Genomic DNA, 17,213 nt, shown 5'->3' on the forward strand with positions numbered 1-17,213 from the left:
ACCTAGAATTGTGTGGGAAAAACAAAAACAAAGGCCTTGAAAACTCCTTTTGAAAACAATTACTTCCTTGCCAGTGTCAGATTCTAGAGAGCACTGTGAATTCCCAGCTCTTTGGAAGGGAAGGGATCCTGTAGTAATGGGGAGGCAATGGGCACAACATAAAGTAGTAGAGCCCTTCTCTCTTGGCTTGGCAGCTCCATATTGTTGAGAGAAATTAAAGTGATGCTAGTTTCATGACGAATAAAAAAACAAGCAATCTTTTCAGTAACTAAAATACACTTTGAATTCCTGAATCATTAGAAGGGCTGATTATAAGGGCGTGAATTCAATTAACTCAGTTCTTCTCTTGTCCTTGGTTGGCAGCTTCTACTGAATCTACCACAAAAACTCAGAGAAAGGAGGAAGAGAGCTCTCAGTGCAAGACAGGACCTGGGATGCCTCTGTTCCCAAAGGATCTCATGGACCCTTTCAGTTTGGATACTCATGTGCTGGAGCCTGGCCTTCGGAATGGAGGTCTGGGCTCCCGGCTGGCTCAGGGGGCCTTGGCCCAGCAGCCCGGCTCACCCTCACAAAAAGGTAAGGTGGGAGCTGGGCTGCTCTCTGGTGGGAGGAAGGATGTTTTGGCAGCGCAGAGAGGCTGTGCCCATTGCCAGGGAACAGCTGTGCCCTGCATGTGCCCCCGCAAGGAGCTGTGCTGCTGCCAGTGCCCCTGGAGCTGTAGGGCTGCTGAGCTGTGGGGCAGGGAGAGGAGCAGCAGGGTGCCTGTGCAGCTGAGCCATTGCTGGAGAGCACAGGGCTCTGGGCTCCCTGCTGTCCCAGGGCAGCCCAGAGGCCAGCCTGTGCCTGTGGGAGCTCTGGGGAATCGCTAAGGGTTTTCCCCTGGCCTGCCTCAAGTGTCTGCCAGCAGGAGCATGTTTCCCTGTGCAGCTGTTTAGAAGTTTACAGGAAATGTGTCCCCTGAAATATGGAGCTTCAGATGCTTTAGGTTTGCTTCACAGTTTGTTATATTTTGTGTGTCCATTTTGCAGACTTGACTGACTGCCATGGTCCCAAGGAGGTTACCCTGGGATCTGTATTTTCCCTGCCACCTTCCCAGATGCTCTTACCTTCCAAGACCTTGTCTTCCATCCATAATTGCCCTCGTTCCTCAAAACCCAGATCTTACTCTCCTTTATTATTAAGCTGGCCATTCTGCAGGGTAAAAAGTCCTGATTTATGGCATTGTATTATTTTCTACGTTGCTGCTATATAATTTTAATCCTCTGTGAGGCTGTTGTATAGAATGATTAGTTCTCAGAATTTTAACAACTCTGTTGGAGTGCATTCCAGAATGAGCTCTGTTGTTCTACTTGCATTAAGAAAAACAACCTCTAGTCGGGCTGGCCTGAAAGTTGCCCAATCTCATACAATTTTGAAGAAAAATCCTCGGGGAAAATAAATTATCCAGTGTCAAGAACACAATTTACATTTGGGTATCACTGCAAACCTAGATTTGTCTTTGAATGTCCTCTAAAATATTCCAACAAAGAGACGAAAATGTGGATCTAAATGCGTGCAGGTATTAGAACCTGGGAGTTCTTTTAGGAACCAAAAATATGTTTACTGAAATCAGCATGATTAAGGGCAGATAAGAATCTCTGTCAAGAGCAATCTCTGTCTCTGCCCTTCTCTATCAGACACAGAGGCCGTCCAGCATGCAGGGGCTGAGGCCTTTGTCATGCAGCAGGTTTCAGTCTGCTGGCCAACAGAGCAATGTCATGTCTGCTGCTAGTAGCCCATCCCTTGGGAGAGGCTCTAGGCATTGAGCCTTGCTGCTCTCAATCCCAGTCTCTGTATTTTAGGATAGCTCTGCAATCTGAGAGATTGCCTGTTGGCCAGCATGGCATTTTTGGGGGCTTAAAATCTGCCAGAGATTTACAGGAACCTTTGCTTCCATTCCCAGGCCTCTCACTGAACCAGGCTAGGGAGATGGATCATCTCAGAAGTCCTGGTCTTAAGAGGGACAAAGGGCTGAGGGACAACTCTGGAAAGGTAAGGGATAAGGACAGGGATGAGCAGACTTCCTTTCCAGTGGCTGTTTAGGCCCAAAGTGTCACTGAAAATCATAATCTTCCACTCCTTGGGGCGGATGGGGATTCTCTTGGGAATTTTTTGACAACTCCAGGGCAATTGCTTGGCCATTTCCAGTGGTGTCAAGGTCACTGGTTTGGAGATGGTGCTAAGGTCATGCCAGAAGCATTTTTTATATGCAAAGGCTGTTTTAGAGAAGTTCTGAATGGCAGAGCAAGCTACATATCACTGAATGTGGGCAAAGTGCGTCCTTGGAAGCTGAGAAGCAAAGATTGAAGCCCATGGCACTCTGTGTACTCTGTGCTCCTGATGAGATGTCGTCTGGTTTGTGTATCTCTCTGCTTACAGTCTGTGATGTATTTCCATTGCACCTAGGTCCGTGATGCATCGAGCAAATTGGCTCAAAAGAACTTAGAGTGGAAGAAAATGGAGCTTTTGGAAAAAGTGACGAAGAGGAGACAAAAGCAGCTTACTCCTAAGCCAGTTGAGCCTGCGGATGCAGCTGAAGCAAGTAAGTGGTGGCTACACTTGTGGTGGTCCTTTTTGACCACTTGCTTGCCCTTTGCACATTGTTGCAGTCAGACTGGGGGGCTGTTCTGCTTGCATGGGATTTAATTCTGTTTCCCAAATTAAAATACAGAGGTATGAAGTGTCTTGCCCATGGCCTGACTGAGTCAGTAAGAGAAAAGTTCTGTCTTGCAAAGTACACTGGGGCTTCAGACTGTCTCCTGGAGAGCGGCCTCCAGGGAAGGTGAGGCCAAAAGAATGCTTCTCAGCCAGGCTGCAACCTGGAAGAAACAAAATTCACTTCCAGAGATCCTTCTCCTGCCACTCCCTGCTGAGGAGCTGGCGCTGTGGAGCTGTGCTGGAGCCCCAGGCCGGGCTTCTGTTGTAGCCCCAGGAGCCAGCAGTGTTCCCGAGGGAATCCCGAAGGAGGGGCTCTGCCTGCAGGGCTGTGAGCGCTGCCCGAGGGCGGCAGCAGGGCCCGCAGGAGGCAGCACTCAGCCCGAGGGCATCACGCAGGGCTCTCTGCACTTTCTGTGGGAACTGCCCCTGCCTGCCTCTGGAACAGAACAGCAGCAAACAATACTGGGTTTTTCTTGTTCTTAGGGGAAGCATCATTGCAGTTTGCTTTTAAGATAGAAGAGCGTAGATTTAGATTAGATATTGGGGGGATTTTTTTAATAAATGAAGGGGATGAAAAGCTGGCAGGATTTGCCCAGAGAAGCTGTTGTTAGTCTATCCTTGAAAGTGTTCAAGGCCAGTTTACATGGGATTCTGAGGAACCTGTTCTAGATAATGTCCCTGCTCACAGGGGTTGGACTAGATGGTGGTTAGAGGGGCCTTCCAACCCAAACTCTCTAGGATTCTGTAATCCCTATCTCATGTTAGTGTGCTATTGTTATACTTGAAGTTCTTTGGGATAACAAAGAGATGTTACCCATCTCCAGCAAGTTTTCTGGTCCTTTCCATCATCACCCAGTTCAGCACCCTCCACTTACAAGCTCCTCTCTGGTCCCTGCAGGCTTTAGCCTATCGCCTGTCCATGGCACAGCTCCTGGTGTGCAGAGGAAACATCCTGGAAGTGCTACGAAGAAGAAGGTTGTGAAAAAGCAGGACAATGTTCCTTCACTGCCCAGTACACCCACCCTCCATGGGGAGGGCAGCTTTCCACGCAGCTTCTCAGGTAAGCCTGCTCCGTGGCAGCTTTCTCCTGCAGGGGTTTGTATTTGCACAAGGAGCACAAACTGCCTCCTGCCTCAGGACAGCTGGGATCTTGGGTCCATAGTCTGTCCTGAGAATGAACAGCAAATCTACTTTTGAGTTACTCCAAAAGTTGATAGTCTAGAATATTTCAAGTCAATGGAAACAGAGGTGCTGTCAGGTATGAAGGGTCAGGTATGGCTGTTCCCTGGTTGTTGCTCTGTGGGGATTGAGCCTGGCCCAGCAGGACTGGGTTGTTCTGGCTTGGCTTGGTACTATCACGAGGCAGCTGCAGGTCTTTCCTCAGGGAGCTGCAGAGTGCCCCTGTCCTCAGGGCTGGGGGAAATCTGGGTGCTGAGACAAGAGAGGCCCCTGAGGGGTTCCCTCCTGGCTGGCCAGTCCTGCTGTGGGCACTGTCTGGCAGGGAGTGGGAGCTCTGCGGCCTCAGGAAGCTGCCGCTGGCTGTGGCACCTGTGGCACTTGGAAGCTGGTGCTGTGGGGGCAATTGTCAGCTTCAGCCTGGAGCTGTGCCCAGCTGGGGGAGGCTGGGAGCAAGCAAGGAGCCCCAGGATGCAGGCAGCAGGTAGTGGCAGCGTGTGCCACATGGAGCCCTGGCTGGGAGGTGGGGCTGCAGGCCGCGCCATGGCGGGTGCCGTGCCCGGGGCTGCAGCGCCCATGGCCGACCCTCTCCTTACAGTGACCCCGCAGATGGCCACTGGTGCCAAGCGCCGAGAGGAGCCACTCCGTGGGTGTGGGCAGAAGGATGGAGCATTTTCAGACCCACAGCAGTCCCTGCAGGAGGCACTCTCCATGCTGGACAGTGATGACTGGTAAGAAAGGCCCTGTTCCCTCTGTGTCCCTCTGAGCGTTAAGGTCGGTCAGAAGCTTTTGTGTCTTGCTCGTGCCTCGGAGCCCTGAGAGCCCAGAGGACCAAAGGGCCGTGGTGAAATGCCTGCAGAGCAGGGAGAGCAAAAAGATTGGAGAGCAGCCTTTTCTTGGCCTTGCTCTGCAGCAGTGCGGCAGCTGCAGCAGGCCTGTGCTGTTTCCTGGCTGTGCCTGCTGCTCCTTGGAGCTGCAAAGGAAATGTTGAGGGAAGAGAGAAAGCTGTGGGATGAGATGATTTGCTGGCTGAAGGCAGAAGCAGGATGGCAGCAGTTTTGAGCATAGAGATTTGGGTGCCTTGGGCCCCTAGCCCAGTGGGACTGAGTAAGATTCCTCTCTGCTCCCACTGCTGTCAGCAAAGGCAGGGACTCCTGCATGGAGTCCCAGAAGAGGCTCCAGGAAGCTCCTCTTTTTGAGAAATGGACTGAGTTGTGCTTTCAAGTCTCTCAGCCTTCCATTACTCTGGAAGGGCTCATGGCAGAAGAGAAGGAAAAAGAAATAAAGTCCTCTAGGAATCTTGCACTTTGGGAATTCAACTTTTCCTCCTCACTGCTTCATATGGGCCTGAGATATATTGTCAATGCTCACAAAGGGTCCCAAAATTCTACACAGACAGGAGGCGGCCCAGAGGTGATATTGGTTGTCTTTTTGATGTTTGGGTTAGCATCCACTCACTAGTGGATGCTTCATCCTCACAGGGATAAACATGAAAAATCGGCCGCAATTCATCTCCTTTGCTTTGCCCTTTCTTTTGTGCTTTCTCTTCCCCATTTCTCTCTGGTGCCCTGTGAGGTGCAGAGAGCTGCTGCAGGTGTGGGGGGTCCTGATGACACTCAGGGTGCCCGTGGGATCCGTCACCAGCCCTGTGCTGCAGCCCTGATGCCTCACATACCTTCCTGAGGCTGAGGGCCTGCACAAAGCAAGTGCTGAGAGATGGAATTGTTTGCACCTTTTAAATAACATTTTGCTGTTGTGAGGCTTGTTTTAGGTAGGAGTGTTGTAGGAAAAGCCAGAGTTTCAACAGTCCTTGCCCAGGGGTGGAATCTTAATCTTGGACAACATCTTGCTGGTTTTTGGGGAATGTGTGAGGTGGAGTGGAGTGGGTGACACATAGGCCTAGATTGTAGAGTGGAAACTCAGCTCCACAGTGGCAGTGCAGACTCTCAGGGCTGAACTGCCTGCTGGGGCTGACAAAGAAGGAAAATACTGTCCCAGGAACAGCCCAATGGGACTGTGTCTCAGGGACAGGTACAGGGTGGTGACAAGAAACAGCAGCATGGCCTGGCTTCACACAGCTTCTAGGAGGCAGTGACAGAGGGACTTAATAGCAGAGATTTTCAGAAAGGCCACACATGAACACTCTGAAAGCCCTCTCTTTGCCTCTTGGATTTGTGTATGCTTTTGACAGCCACAGCAGCCTGTGGCAATGTGTTCCATGATTTCATTAAGTGCTCCTTGAAAAGCACCTCTCATGGTTTGACTGAGCTGCCAGAGTGGTCATTTCAGAGAGTGCTGCCTAGTTCTTGGGTAGAGAGAAAAATCAGTCTTTTTGGTACTTGTCTTTAAGGGAACTGAAGAAGAAGGCACTCTTCAACATCCCACACCTGGCTGAGTCCCATCCAGGAGTCCTGCTCGGCCGACTTCGTGAGATTTGCTTGGCAGCTACCAGCGAGGTGAGAACATTGTTCTGAATTGTCCCCCATACTTCATACACGGCTGGTAGAGTAGATATGTGCTTGTTCATCACCATGTGTGCTCAGGGACTGCCTTCACTTCTGGTTTTAGACCTTCTACTTCTAATGTCTATCAGCTGTCTGTAGGATCTGTGTGTACGTGCAGCTGTATTTACTGGCAGGTTGGGTAGCTGGCACTTGTCTTTGAGTGTGGTGCATTATAATGCAAGGCAGAAACTGAGACACTGATGACATTATATGCTGGAGTCCCAATCTCTGCCCAAGCTGTAACTGAACACTGCAATGAGTCCGTAGACCTGAGCCTGTGTTTTCTGTTTCCTGTCTGAGTGCTTCAGCTACAGGTGTTGCTTTTTTGAACAGGAATGCCTGACTGGTTTATCTTTGACTTGTGCCTTTATGGTTTGAAAGCATCCCTTACTTTAATTTGCTTCTTTGTTTTTCAAATCAAAGGGCCTAAAATTGAAGCAGTTGATATTATAGAAGGGTTAAGTAGAAGACTTTAGTGAAAGATATTTTTTATGCCTGCAGTAAGCAGGTGTGAGGCCAGAAATTGATGCCAGAATAAGTGCCTTTCTGTGCTTGGGCTCTTCTGCTCTTCCTGTGCTTTTATGTTCCTCTATACACAGTGGGACATGCTGTGATTTCCTGGGAGTTTTGTCTAAGGAAAGTAGTTTTCTTTTCAAGGTCATTCTTATGTTTCCCCTCGTGACTTCCCCAGGTGACCAACCTCCGATCAAAAGTGTCCTGCTCTGCCATCGTCACTCTGGGAGAGCTCTTTGCCATCTTGAAGAAGGACATGGACTCTGAGGCTGATGAAGTGGCTGCGGTCCTTCTCCCCATGGTGTGGAACTCCCCAGAGTTTATTCAGAAGGCAGCCTGTCAGAGCCTGGGGATGATGGTAGAGAATGTGACTCCTGCCCGAGCAATAACTGTTCTCATGGACAGGGGGGTCAAGTAGGTTCTTCTTCTTTTAGTGATGTTCTTCACCTTCCAGTGTGTGGATGAGGGAAGGGATCTGAGAGAGAGAATGGGAATGCTGGGAGGGAAGGATCCTGTATCCTTCATCTTCTGTGGACTCAGTGACTCGATTCTCTGATCAACCTCATTTCTTTCCTCTTGTCACCTATTTCTGCCCTCCTGCAGCCCATGAGGTCACAGAGTCACAGAACTGTAGAATATGGGCAGTTGGATGGGTCCCATCAGGACCATCCAGTTCCGCTCCTGGCCTTGCACAGAACAGCCCAAGGGTCACAGCGTGTGCCTGAGATTGTTGTCCAAATGCTTCTTCAACTGTGTCAGGCTTGGTGCTGTGAGCACTGCCCTGGGGAGCCTGTTGCAGGGCCCAAGCACCCTCTGGGTGAAAAGCTTTTCCTAATATCCAAACTAAAGCTCCTCTGACTCAGCTTGCTGCTGCTTCCTGGAGTTCTCCCAGTCTGTCAGAGTTTTCTAGATGTGGTGAATGGAGGGGAAGTGAAAGTGCCTGCAAAGTCTAAGGATAGAGCCTTGTGCTTTTGCAGGAAGAGGGACACTTGCAATTGCAGCTGCAAGCACTGTGGATATTTTGCAGTGCTAACCACAGAGGCCCTGGGGAAAACATCATATCCTCATGATCCATTAACCTGAGAAATTAGGAGGGTCCTTGCTGGGGCGGGGAGCACATGGGGGAGAATGTGTGTGGCAGGGGTGTGGCACAGCCTGCCCAGCAGGTGCAGCTGCTGCCAAAAGGAGTCTTGTGTGACTGTCCTGGCCTTAGAGCTCTGCTTTCTATTCAAAATGGTGTTTCATGTTAGCCTTGAGATGATGATTCACTTTCCAGGCACCTTCACAGGCTGAGTGCCATGGGACAGCTGAAGCAAATGCTGCCCTAAGTGTTGGTGCTGGGCCTGATAGTTCCCAAGATAGTCTCTAGAACAGGAGAACCTGGCTAAACTGACTGCCACCCTTTCCTCAGCTTTGGAACAGGGTAAAACACTCAGATGTATCCCTTGCTAAGCTTTACAAAAGAAACAGGCTGCATTGCTGGATATTCCACAACTTCACGCCCCACAGCGTGTTTTCCCTGCATTTGTTTTTTCCCAGAGGTGTGCAGATTTGGGGGTGAATGGGTGGAAAGAGCCTCATCCTGCTGCAGCTCTGTGAACTGGGTGCCCTCTGAGGGGTCAGCATGAACTGTCCTTAATTTCTAAATAATTCATATGTGATCTATTACTTTAATCTTTCTCTGAGTAAATTTTGGGAAGGAAATGGAGTATCAGCTAGTGCAGGGAGATTGAATTCTTCCCTCTTCTGTGCAGGCAGTCCTTCTGTACAATGCTAACTTAGTGTTTCTCTGAGGACATAACCTTCTGCAGGTGTTGGAAGGTGCAGGGAGAGCCCAGGCTCCTTCCCCCAGCAAGGACAGGGAGCATACTCTGGCCAAGGCCTGTGCTGCTGCTGCTGCTCCTTGTCCCTGTGGCCCAGGGTTTGCTCTCTCCTTCCCAGGAGCCGCTACGTCCAGGTGCGGAAGTGCGCGGCCGAACTCCTCCTGTCCTTGATGGAGAAAATGGGAGTCACCAAGCTCGCAGGCACCCCCAGGGCTGAGAGGCTGCCACACGTGGCAGGGACACTGGCTCAGGACTGTCACAAGGACACAAGGTAATGATCTTCATCTCACCTCCAAAACCAGGAAAACCATTTGTGTTTGGCTTTAAAGGCAAAACCAAAAAAGAGTGGAAACTCAAGAAAATAATGAGTGACTTCACTGTGTGGCTAAGGGGCATAGAATCATGGAATACACTGAGTTTGAAGGGACCCATGCAGGTCATCCAGTGCAGCTCCTGGCCATGTGCAGGACAGCCCAAGAGTCACTCCATGTGCCTGAGAGCATTGTCCAAACACTTCTTGAGCTCTGTCAGCTTGGTGCTGTGAGCGCTGCTCTGGGCTGTCTGGGGTAACACAGACTGTACTGGGTAACCTGAGGCTGGCCATCAAGAAGGAGCATTGCCACCTTCCTGTGACTTGAAGGATTCTTTACTGAAATCAAAAGAGCTCAGATTAGCCAGTCCAACAGTTTTGATTTGCCTTAGGTGCACAAGAGAAAGCCAAAGTGTTGGCTAATGTTCACCACTGAAGGATCCCAAACAACTGTTTCTTATTAACTTAAGACTTCCCTAGAAATATTTCAGAGGTCTTCGGCCAATGTATTCAGTCTTCCTAAACATCTTCTGCAGATTTCTAGAATGCTGTTATCTGTGGCTCAGTGATGTCCAAATTTCTTCTTGAAGAAAATTGTGGTTTCCTAGCAGCAAAATAACCCCAAACCACCAAAATCCCCTTACTTTGATGATGAAATTCCCATTAATAGCTACCAAGAACACCACAGCAACTAGCTGCCCATATGCATACATATAATATAGAATAATCAAAAGCAAGCATGAGGTGAGAAAGGTAAATTACTGTGTAATGGCAGCAGAACACTGCTAACAGGCTCTGACAACAAAGCAGATGTGTTTTACTTGTTCCCTGGGAGCCTTTGATGCCACAGAAGCCCACCCCCAGTTTCAGAGAGAAATGGTATTTTTCTTGTGCCCCACATTCTCCTCCTGCCCATTGTGTTCAGCTACAGCACTGTGCAGTGTCAAGTGAGGTAAATCTCCCTCTTTGCTGAGTAGGTAGTGCCTTCTCATGTAAGGATTGCACCTTGCACCCTCTTCTGTTAACACTTCCTGTGTTCATTTTCTTTTGTTTCCTTCCTTCCTTCCTTAGGCATTATGGACAGGAGATGGTGAAGATGTTGCTAAATAATCAAAAATTTAAAAAGCTTTTGGAGCAATCTCTTTCCCCACATGACCTGGAAGATATACTGACAAGAATTAAAAAGAAGGTAAGTGCTTGGCAGGAGAAATGTCTCCTTTGTGCAAGTATTGTGACTACCAATATGAGATCAAACATACCCAAGTGTCTTTATCTCATTTCTCTTCTGCTGATTAGTTTTGCCTCTGGGAATGAGCTATTAATCCTCAGCCTGTTCATCTGCAGCAGACCACAGAGGAACTGCTATTATTAGGGGAAAAGTGGGGTTTTGAATACTTTGAATATCAGTCACAAAGAGGAAAGGGAAGGAGGAGAAAATGGGTTTGCATTCACGTGTATGCCCCCACCACACTCTCCCTACTCTGCCCCCAGTAAAACAACTAAGTGAGAATAGTGCTTCTGAACATAACAGAGTCTTTGCAAAAGAGACTGGAAGTAGTAGTGCCAAGGAAATTTCCAAATATACAAAAGATGTCCAAGTCAATCCTAGTGACTATAATTACTATCTTTTGGGAATACTGCCCTGCTGTCAAGCCCTGTGGAGCTGGAAGAAGCTTGGTGAATTCAGCAGCATCCAGTGGAAAATCATCTGTTTGTTTGGGGCGGGGGTTTATTCTTTTTATTTACATTACAGAAGGGAGTGTGCCTTGGTGCAGGAGCAGGGAGAGTAAGCATTGAACCAAATCAACTTTCAATACATTGAGCCAACTCCCAAAGAGTCCAGTTTTTTCCTTTAAGACCACTCATTGTCTATCAGTTTGCATTATTCCCATTTATGCTCAAGACTAATGAATTTGGGATTTTAGATTCTGTTCAATGTGGTAGTACCCATAACCTGCCTTGGGCTATTGAAATCAAAGAGCTGGCATCACTGAATCTCTGGTCTGTGTATTTCTGTAAGTTAGGAAATGTTTCCCTAAGCCTTGCTAGCAGTAATCCTGGTTCTAACTTGTGTTTAAAGAGGGAATTTCCTATTTTATAGTCTAAGCATTCATGGGGTTTCTTTATGTCTTTGTAGGAGATGGAAAACCAGAAGGGTGAATGCCCATCTGTGGAGGAGCCGGTGAAGAAGAGGAACGACAGCCCCAAGAAGCCCCAGACCCCATTGCCATCTATCAAACGGTACTGAGCACTTCTGTCAGATGTGACAAAGCACATGACAAGCTCTACATGCCTCTTCCTCAGGCAAATCTTTCTGCTGGAGATGACCAGTGCCAGAGATTGTTTCCTTTCCCTACAAATGCTCTAGGATAAAAAAGTCACCTTCTGCATTGTGTTGAATACAACTTTTCTGGAGGGCTTTCCACAAAAATTGGGTGACACAAAGACACCCATTGGTTGCAGCTCAGATGGTCCAGTGCAGTGGCAAGGACAGTGCTATGGAGGCTAGGAGAGGGCTAAATCTCTGCTGCCTGGTTTGAGACAAGTAAATTCAACCAGGGTTTTTTTTTTTTCATCCAAGTGAAGTCCTTTTTAGATGGGTGTTTTAATGAGAAGTCCCAGTTTAGAAGCAAGATGCCATTCCCCAAACAAGCAGTTCCCATCCCTGTGGTTTGGCCTGGCTGAGTCATGGTTTTTTTACCCTCAAACAGTACCAAGATTGAGTAGTAAGGAGCAAGGCAATTCCTGAGCCATTTTGGTCAACAAGTGTCTTAATGTGGACTTTTTGCCTTGGTATTCCTGTCCTTCATATAGTTTGCTTGATGGACAGCATATTTGGTTTATTTCCCCCTATGCTGCAATCAGCATTTAAGACAGGAATTTGGTCCTTGCTCTTTTCATGCCAGTGGCAGAGCTACTTGTACCTGTTCTCTTCTGACAACAGAGGGGATTTATTTAGCTCTGTCCTGCTCAGTGGTGGCAGGAAAGTGACCACAAGCCTCCATAGCATGGCTAGCATCTTCCGGTGCTCATGGAAGAGACAGGTTGATCCCAGAGGATAATACTCAGTGGGTTTGTTAAGCTCTGCATCTAGTCTCTAGGGAAGCAAACAAAATGTGAGTGTAGTTCTGGGATGTCTGGCTTCTGTTTTTATCTCTGTTCCTGATTTTCTGGATCCTTCAGATATGCCCCTGTTCATCTGTTCAGATGCATCTGAGCTACTTTTCCAGATTGTCATGCCTGGTGTAGAGACACTTCTTCAGAGTGATGAGTTTCTATATCATAAAACACACACATGCCACATGAGGAGGCATTTAAACATGGAAGTAGTGTCTCTCTTTCCCCACAAAGCAATGTGTGCCTTGGAAGCCATCTGAAGGTTGATCAGGTGCATCTCATCCTTGGTTTTCCTGAGTGAGCAGTGGTGAGAATGTCACTTGCAGATTGTCTCCCATAATGATTGTCACGAGGTCCACATGGTTCCTCAGTGCTTCATGATTTTCTAGCTTGAAATCACATCATTAGGAAAGCTCCTCAGGAAGTTTTGCTCACAATTAACTGAAGGTATTACCAGCAACAGGTCCTAATTTGGTTTTGTTTTCCAGGGTGAAGTCTGCCCCTGGTGGACGCCTCCTCCACCGTCCAAAAGCCCAGGTCACGTTACCTGCAACTGTGGAAGGAAGGGAGTCACTGCAGAAGCTTTACCACCTCCTGGAAGCCAAGGGGTTTCAGACACGGATGGAAGGAGTGGCACTCCTCCTAGATCTGTGCAAATCCAGCCCCCAGCTGATCTCCACTAACATTGTCCAAGTATGTGGGGTATCTTCATTTTTCCTTTCCTTTTGCTCCTTTCCCAAGCCTGGGGAAGTAAAGTTAATTCAGTTTGTCTTGGCACTACATCCTGACTGTTTGGGACAGGCTGGTCCCTCTTACCCAGACAAATGTAATTCAGGTCCAGGCTTCAGGACAAGTTCTTTCAGTCCAGCTGTATTTGTCTGATAGGTGCCTATTGCTGCTGTTCATCAGAGGATGGCAGAATTTTCTGCTGGTGTAACTGCTGCTGTCTCCTACTCCCAGTTGGGTTAAGTGAAGGGGATCCAGCCATTGAAAGCATGGCAATTATTCTCTAGACAGAAAATAGTTTTTCATGGGGAAGAGAAGTATCAGGCTGGGTTGGTTTAAAAAAATGTTTTTAAAAGGATACTTCTGTAACTCCATCTTGTCTTGCACAGGCACAACTCTGGCTACTCATTTCCATCCTCATCCCTATTTCTCTTGGTAAAGATGGTGCTCACCCTTCTTGGGGGGCCTTTTTTTCTCTTTGGAAAAGGAGGAAAACAGCTAAGGACAGATCCATCCTTTCTCCTCCCAGTAGCTGCTTTTTCCCTTTTTCCAGAAAATGGTGCCTGATACTGTGGCTGTCAAGGGACTGAACCTGCTCTAATGAGAGCTGTAGAGCACTTTACATTTCAGAAGTCCACCTTTTACTTAGAGAAATGGTCTGGATCCTGGAAGAGTTGACCAGAGGCCTGCCCTTCTCCAGACACAGGTTCTGAGACAGACAAAATAAAACTTAGATCTCCTCCCACCAAAGTTTTGGCAAAATCATAATTGCCCTCAGTACCTGAGGCAACTGTATGGAAGAATGGGCATGGTAAATATCTGCTTCCATTCTTAAAAAGCAAAGGTAGCCCTTTTGAATTAATGAATGGAATTGATTTAATGATTTATAGGTGGAGAGAAATACCATAGGAACTTTTCTGTCCCCAGCCAAAACTCTTAAAAACAGATGAAAATCTTTCCAGCAGCATCAGGTTGCGCAACCATTCCAGTGAGTGGCCCACAGGAAAACAGTGAAATTGTGCAAGCAAGGGCTGACCTGACAGAAAGAATCACTTTCATCTTTTATATTGCTGAGTGCTCATTTCTACATCCCCTCTTCAAACAAGGTCATTTTAATCCAGCTTTCATGTTTGTTCTCTTCACAGGTTTTTGATTATTTTGTCCTGAGAATAAACGACACCCATAAAAAAGTCAAGCAGCAGGCACTGGAGGTGCTGGCAGAAATGATTGGACTCCTGGAAGATGCCCTGACCCCGGTGATGACCCGTTTGATGGAGGGAATAACAAAGAACCTAAACTCAAAGGATCCTGGGGTTCATGCCGCAGCTGTGAAGGCACTGGACAAATCCATTGCTTATTTAGGTAAGGCTGAGCCCTGGCATGGACTCTCCTCACCTGTGTCCCTGTCTATCCCACACAAGAGAGCGCTGAGTGCCTTGGGAGCTGTTGTTGTCTGTGGAAGGCTCCAGCTGACACCCACCAGAAGCTGTGCAGGTGCAGTCCTTATGCACCATCCCCAACAGGCTGGAATGTGCAGCAGCATTTCCCAACAGTCCCAGGCTGCCTTGGCTCTGTGCCGCTGCTCTGAAGAGCAAGTCCTGGACTCCAGCTTTGCTACAATTCAGAGCCAAAGGAGTTTTGGAGTTTGCTTGGGCCCCATCTGACTTGCCAAATGAACAGCTTTGCTGTTGGCTTGAAGGGACACCGGCCCATCAGAGTTTCTGCAGATCAGCCACCTGGAAGGCTCTGCATTAGAGGCATTAGCTGCCTATTTCCCACCTTTCTCATTTGTCTTCTTTTTCCAACGGGGAACTGATGATTCACCAAGTTCATCTCTTTAGAACAAATGGGTCTAAATCCAGCTGTCAATGATGCCTTGTTCCACATGTTGTTTTGGATGGGGCAAGATGGCAATAGCAAATACCTGCCTAGGCAAGGGCTTCTTTAAATTCCTCTGCCACACAGATTTGTCAGCTCTGAAAAGGCCGCACTGGGGAAATACGCCTGAAAAATGGAGTGTTGAAGAGTCAGGTCTTGAGGGGCAGTTTCCACTTTCTCCACCTCAGCTGCTCTGTGAAGTCACAAACTGCCTGACTCAGTGCCTTTCTGTTTCCCAAGTATGGGCTTCTTCTTTTGTGTTCTGGGATGCAAAACCTTTCTACTGCTTCCATGTGACTGAGCTCTTGAGGTCCCTGATGTGAAATGTTTGAACATAGCTCCTGGTCCAGCAGACAACTTTGGATTTACACACGTGAAAGGAGAGCTTTTCTTTTGGAATTTTAAACCCTCCCAAGTAGGCTGAAAGGAAAGAAGAAAATAATTCAAAAATTAGCAGAAATTGACTTTATTGTATAAAATGGGATTGCCCCTGCCCTTTCCTTCCCCACTGTCCTTTCTCCTATGCCCTCAGAAGAGTGAGCAGAAATATATTTCACTTGTAGATGAAGTGTCACTGATGAAAGAGCTCAGCCACCAATGGAGCCAACTGGGTGGTGAAGCTCTGCTGGATGTCATGGAGCGTATCACAGGTACAGCCTCCCCTTGTAAGCCAAGAGGTCTCTGAGGGAGTGTTTACAGGCAATGCCTGTGAGCAGAGAGCCGAGTAGCTCCTCCACATGAGGAGGTGCTGAGCTTGTCCCTCCTGCCCAATGGCCAAGGCAGGTGGATTTGGCAGGCTTTCCCTGGCTGCTGCAGAGCTGTGCAGCATCTGAGATGGGAGCAGCGCTCGGCCTCGGGGCTCAGCTCTCACTGGGGCTCTTCTCAACTTCCACAGTGACCAATGTCTTTAATTGCATTTAAACTCAAATGAAGTTCCATTTTTAAATGGGTACCATAACCCTTTTCTTGCTTAGCAGAATTGGTTTGGGGTACTTTCAGGGGCTGTTTGAATGTTGATGACTGCTGGTGGATTAACAGCATAGAGAAAGTGAAGTCTCTTCCACCACAGAATAGTAAATAGCTACTACATAACATTTTGCCTGTTCATAAAATAAGACTGGTCTCCTGAGTATTTCAGGTTTTGATCTCTCAGCCAAATCTGCCATGCAAGGAGCCTGTTGGTAGTAAATTTTTGTCTATGTTTGATATAGTTCAGTTCAAAAAATGAGCAGACAGCAGATTTCAGAGAAAACACTCATGTTTTGGCTAAATTTCAGTCCCCTGTGGAGCGTTTTTCTCTCTCTGTGCCCCTATTTCAGCGCACATTGTAAGAAAAAAATGCCATTAACATTGAGAGGGGAAATGCCATTAAAATGTGGAGGTGCCCAGATGCCAGGACAATGGGGTCTGTATGATTCTCTAAGACACCCCAAGGTTTGAAAGAGCTCTTTGTTGGAAGCCACAAATGCATTTTGCCAAAGACACCAGCTAGGCACTGATGTTTCTCATCCAGCTGTCAAGCAGCACCCATCTCTGGCGGGCTGGAGTTCTGAAGTATGTTCTAATACTGCCCTTTGCTGTGTGCCATGGAGCAAAGCGAAGAGTCAGATTAGACCTCTGTCCCTTGACAAAGTTACAAAAAGGAATCATTCCTTTTATTAGAAATCTCTGTTGCCTCTCCCGGATGCATTTCCAAACCTCCTGTGTGGGTTTAGACAACTTGTTAATGGAAATAAAAGGCAATTTGACATTTCATTCATTGTTCATGCAGAAACAAATTGTGAAATAATTTAGTAAAGGGACAAAGTCTTTGCCACAGGTACAAGGCTGTGTTTGGAGAAATTAGTCCTGAGGGGTTGGTGGTTCTGTTTCAAGGATGATCAGCTGCATCGCCCGTTTCTGGGTCATGGGGCTCTGTGTGCTATTTCACTGGTCTTGGCCAGAGAGGCTCCCAAGAAGCAAAAGCAGAGGTAGATCCTTGTTTGCATTGAGGCTGGTGGGTAAGGAGCTGTGTGTCTGTCCCGGCAGTGCTTGTGGAATGGGTTTATGCCAGGAGCCCTGAAGTGGTGCAGCGCTACGCCCTGCCCGTGCTCTGGTCCTGCCTGGAGAACAAGGCGCTGCCGGTGCGAAGCGCCAACATCTGCGCTGTGGTCACCAAGCTGGCCTGTGCCCTCTGCGAGGTGATGGGCACCCAGCTGATCAAGTGTGCTGAGAGCAAGCCTCCGCACGTGCAGGAAAACCTCTCCAGCCTTTTGGGCTGGTGAAGGTTTCACTTTCTCCAGAAAGCTGGCCAAAGGGACCTCCGGATGGGACTTTGAGCTGTGCCAGAAATGACAAAATACTGAGGAAGGGTGTGCATCTGCCCTCGCTCTGTTCATCGCCCTTCCTAGTCATGGCATGGGGGGCCTGAAGGAACTCCTGACTTGAGGACAAGGTGAAGACCAAGCATGGATCAGCCTCACAAAAAGG

General features: G+C 48.1%; 1 protein-coding gene across 1 annotated transcript; it reads left to right on the forward strand.

Annotated features, from left to right (window-relative positions):
- The first annotated feature begins 4,416 nt into the window (after positions 1-4,416).
- LOC141728635 (TOG array regulator of axonemal microtubules protein 2-like) lies at positions 4,417-17,008 on the forward strand. The gene is made up of 10 exons (XM_074538583.1): positions 4,417-4,604; positions 6,224-6,329; positions 7,069-7,304; positions 8,832-8,984; positions 10,095-10,212; positions 11,161-11,264; positions 12,629-12,833; positions 14,012-14,305; positions 15,277-15,394; positions 16,773-17,008. The coding sequence occupies exons 1-10, from the start codon at positions 4,417-4,419 to the stop codon at positions 17,006-17,008; spliced, it is 1,758 nt and encodes a 585-aa protein (XP_074394684.1).
- The last annotated feature ends 205 nt before the right edge of the window (positions 17,009-17,213 follow it).

This window comes from Zonotrichia albicollis, chromosome 3 (genome assembly GCF_047830755.1).
Source record: "Zonotrichia albicollis isolate bZonAlb1 chromosome 3, bZonAlb1.hap1, whole genome shotgun sequence".
NCBI classification, from domain to species: domain Eukaryota; kingdom Metazoa; phylum Chordata; class Aves; order Passeriformes; family Passerellidae; genus Zonotrichia; species Zonotrichia albicollis.

Excerpts from the sequence above, each read along its gene's own strand:
- LOC141728635 (XM_074538583.1), top strand. The coding sequence starts at position 4,417 with ATGGCGGGTGCCGTGCCCGGGGCTGCAGCGCCCATGGCCGACCCTCTC. Across the intron at positions 7,305-8,831 it reads CTCATGGACAGGGGGGTCAA|GAGCCGCTACGTCCAGGTGC; the intron begins GTAGGTTCTTCT and ends TCTCCTTCCCAG. Across the intron at positions 11,265-12,628 it reads CCATTGCCATCTATCAAACG|GGTGAAGTCTGCCCCTGGTG; the intron begins GTACTGAGCACT and ends TTTGTTTTCCAG.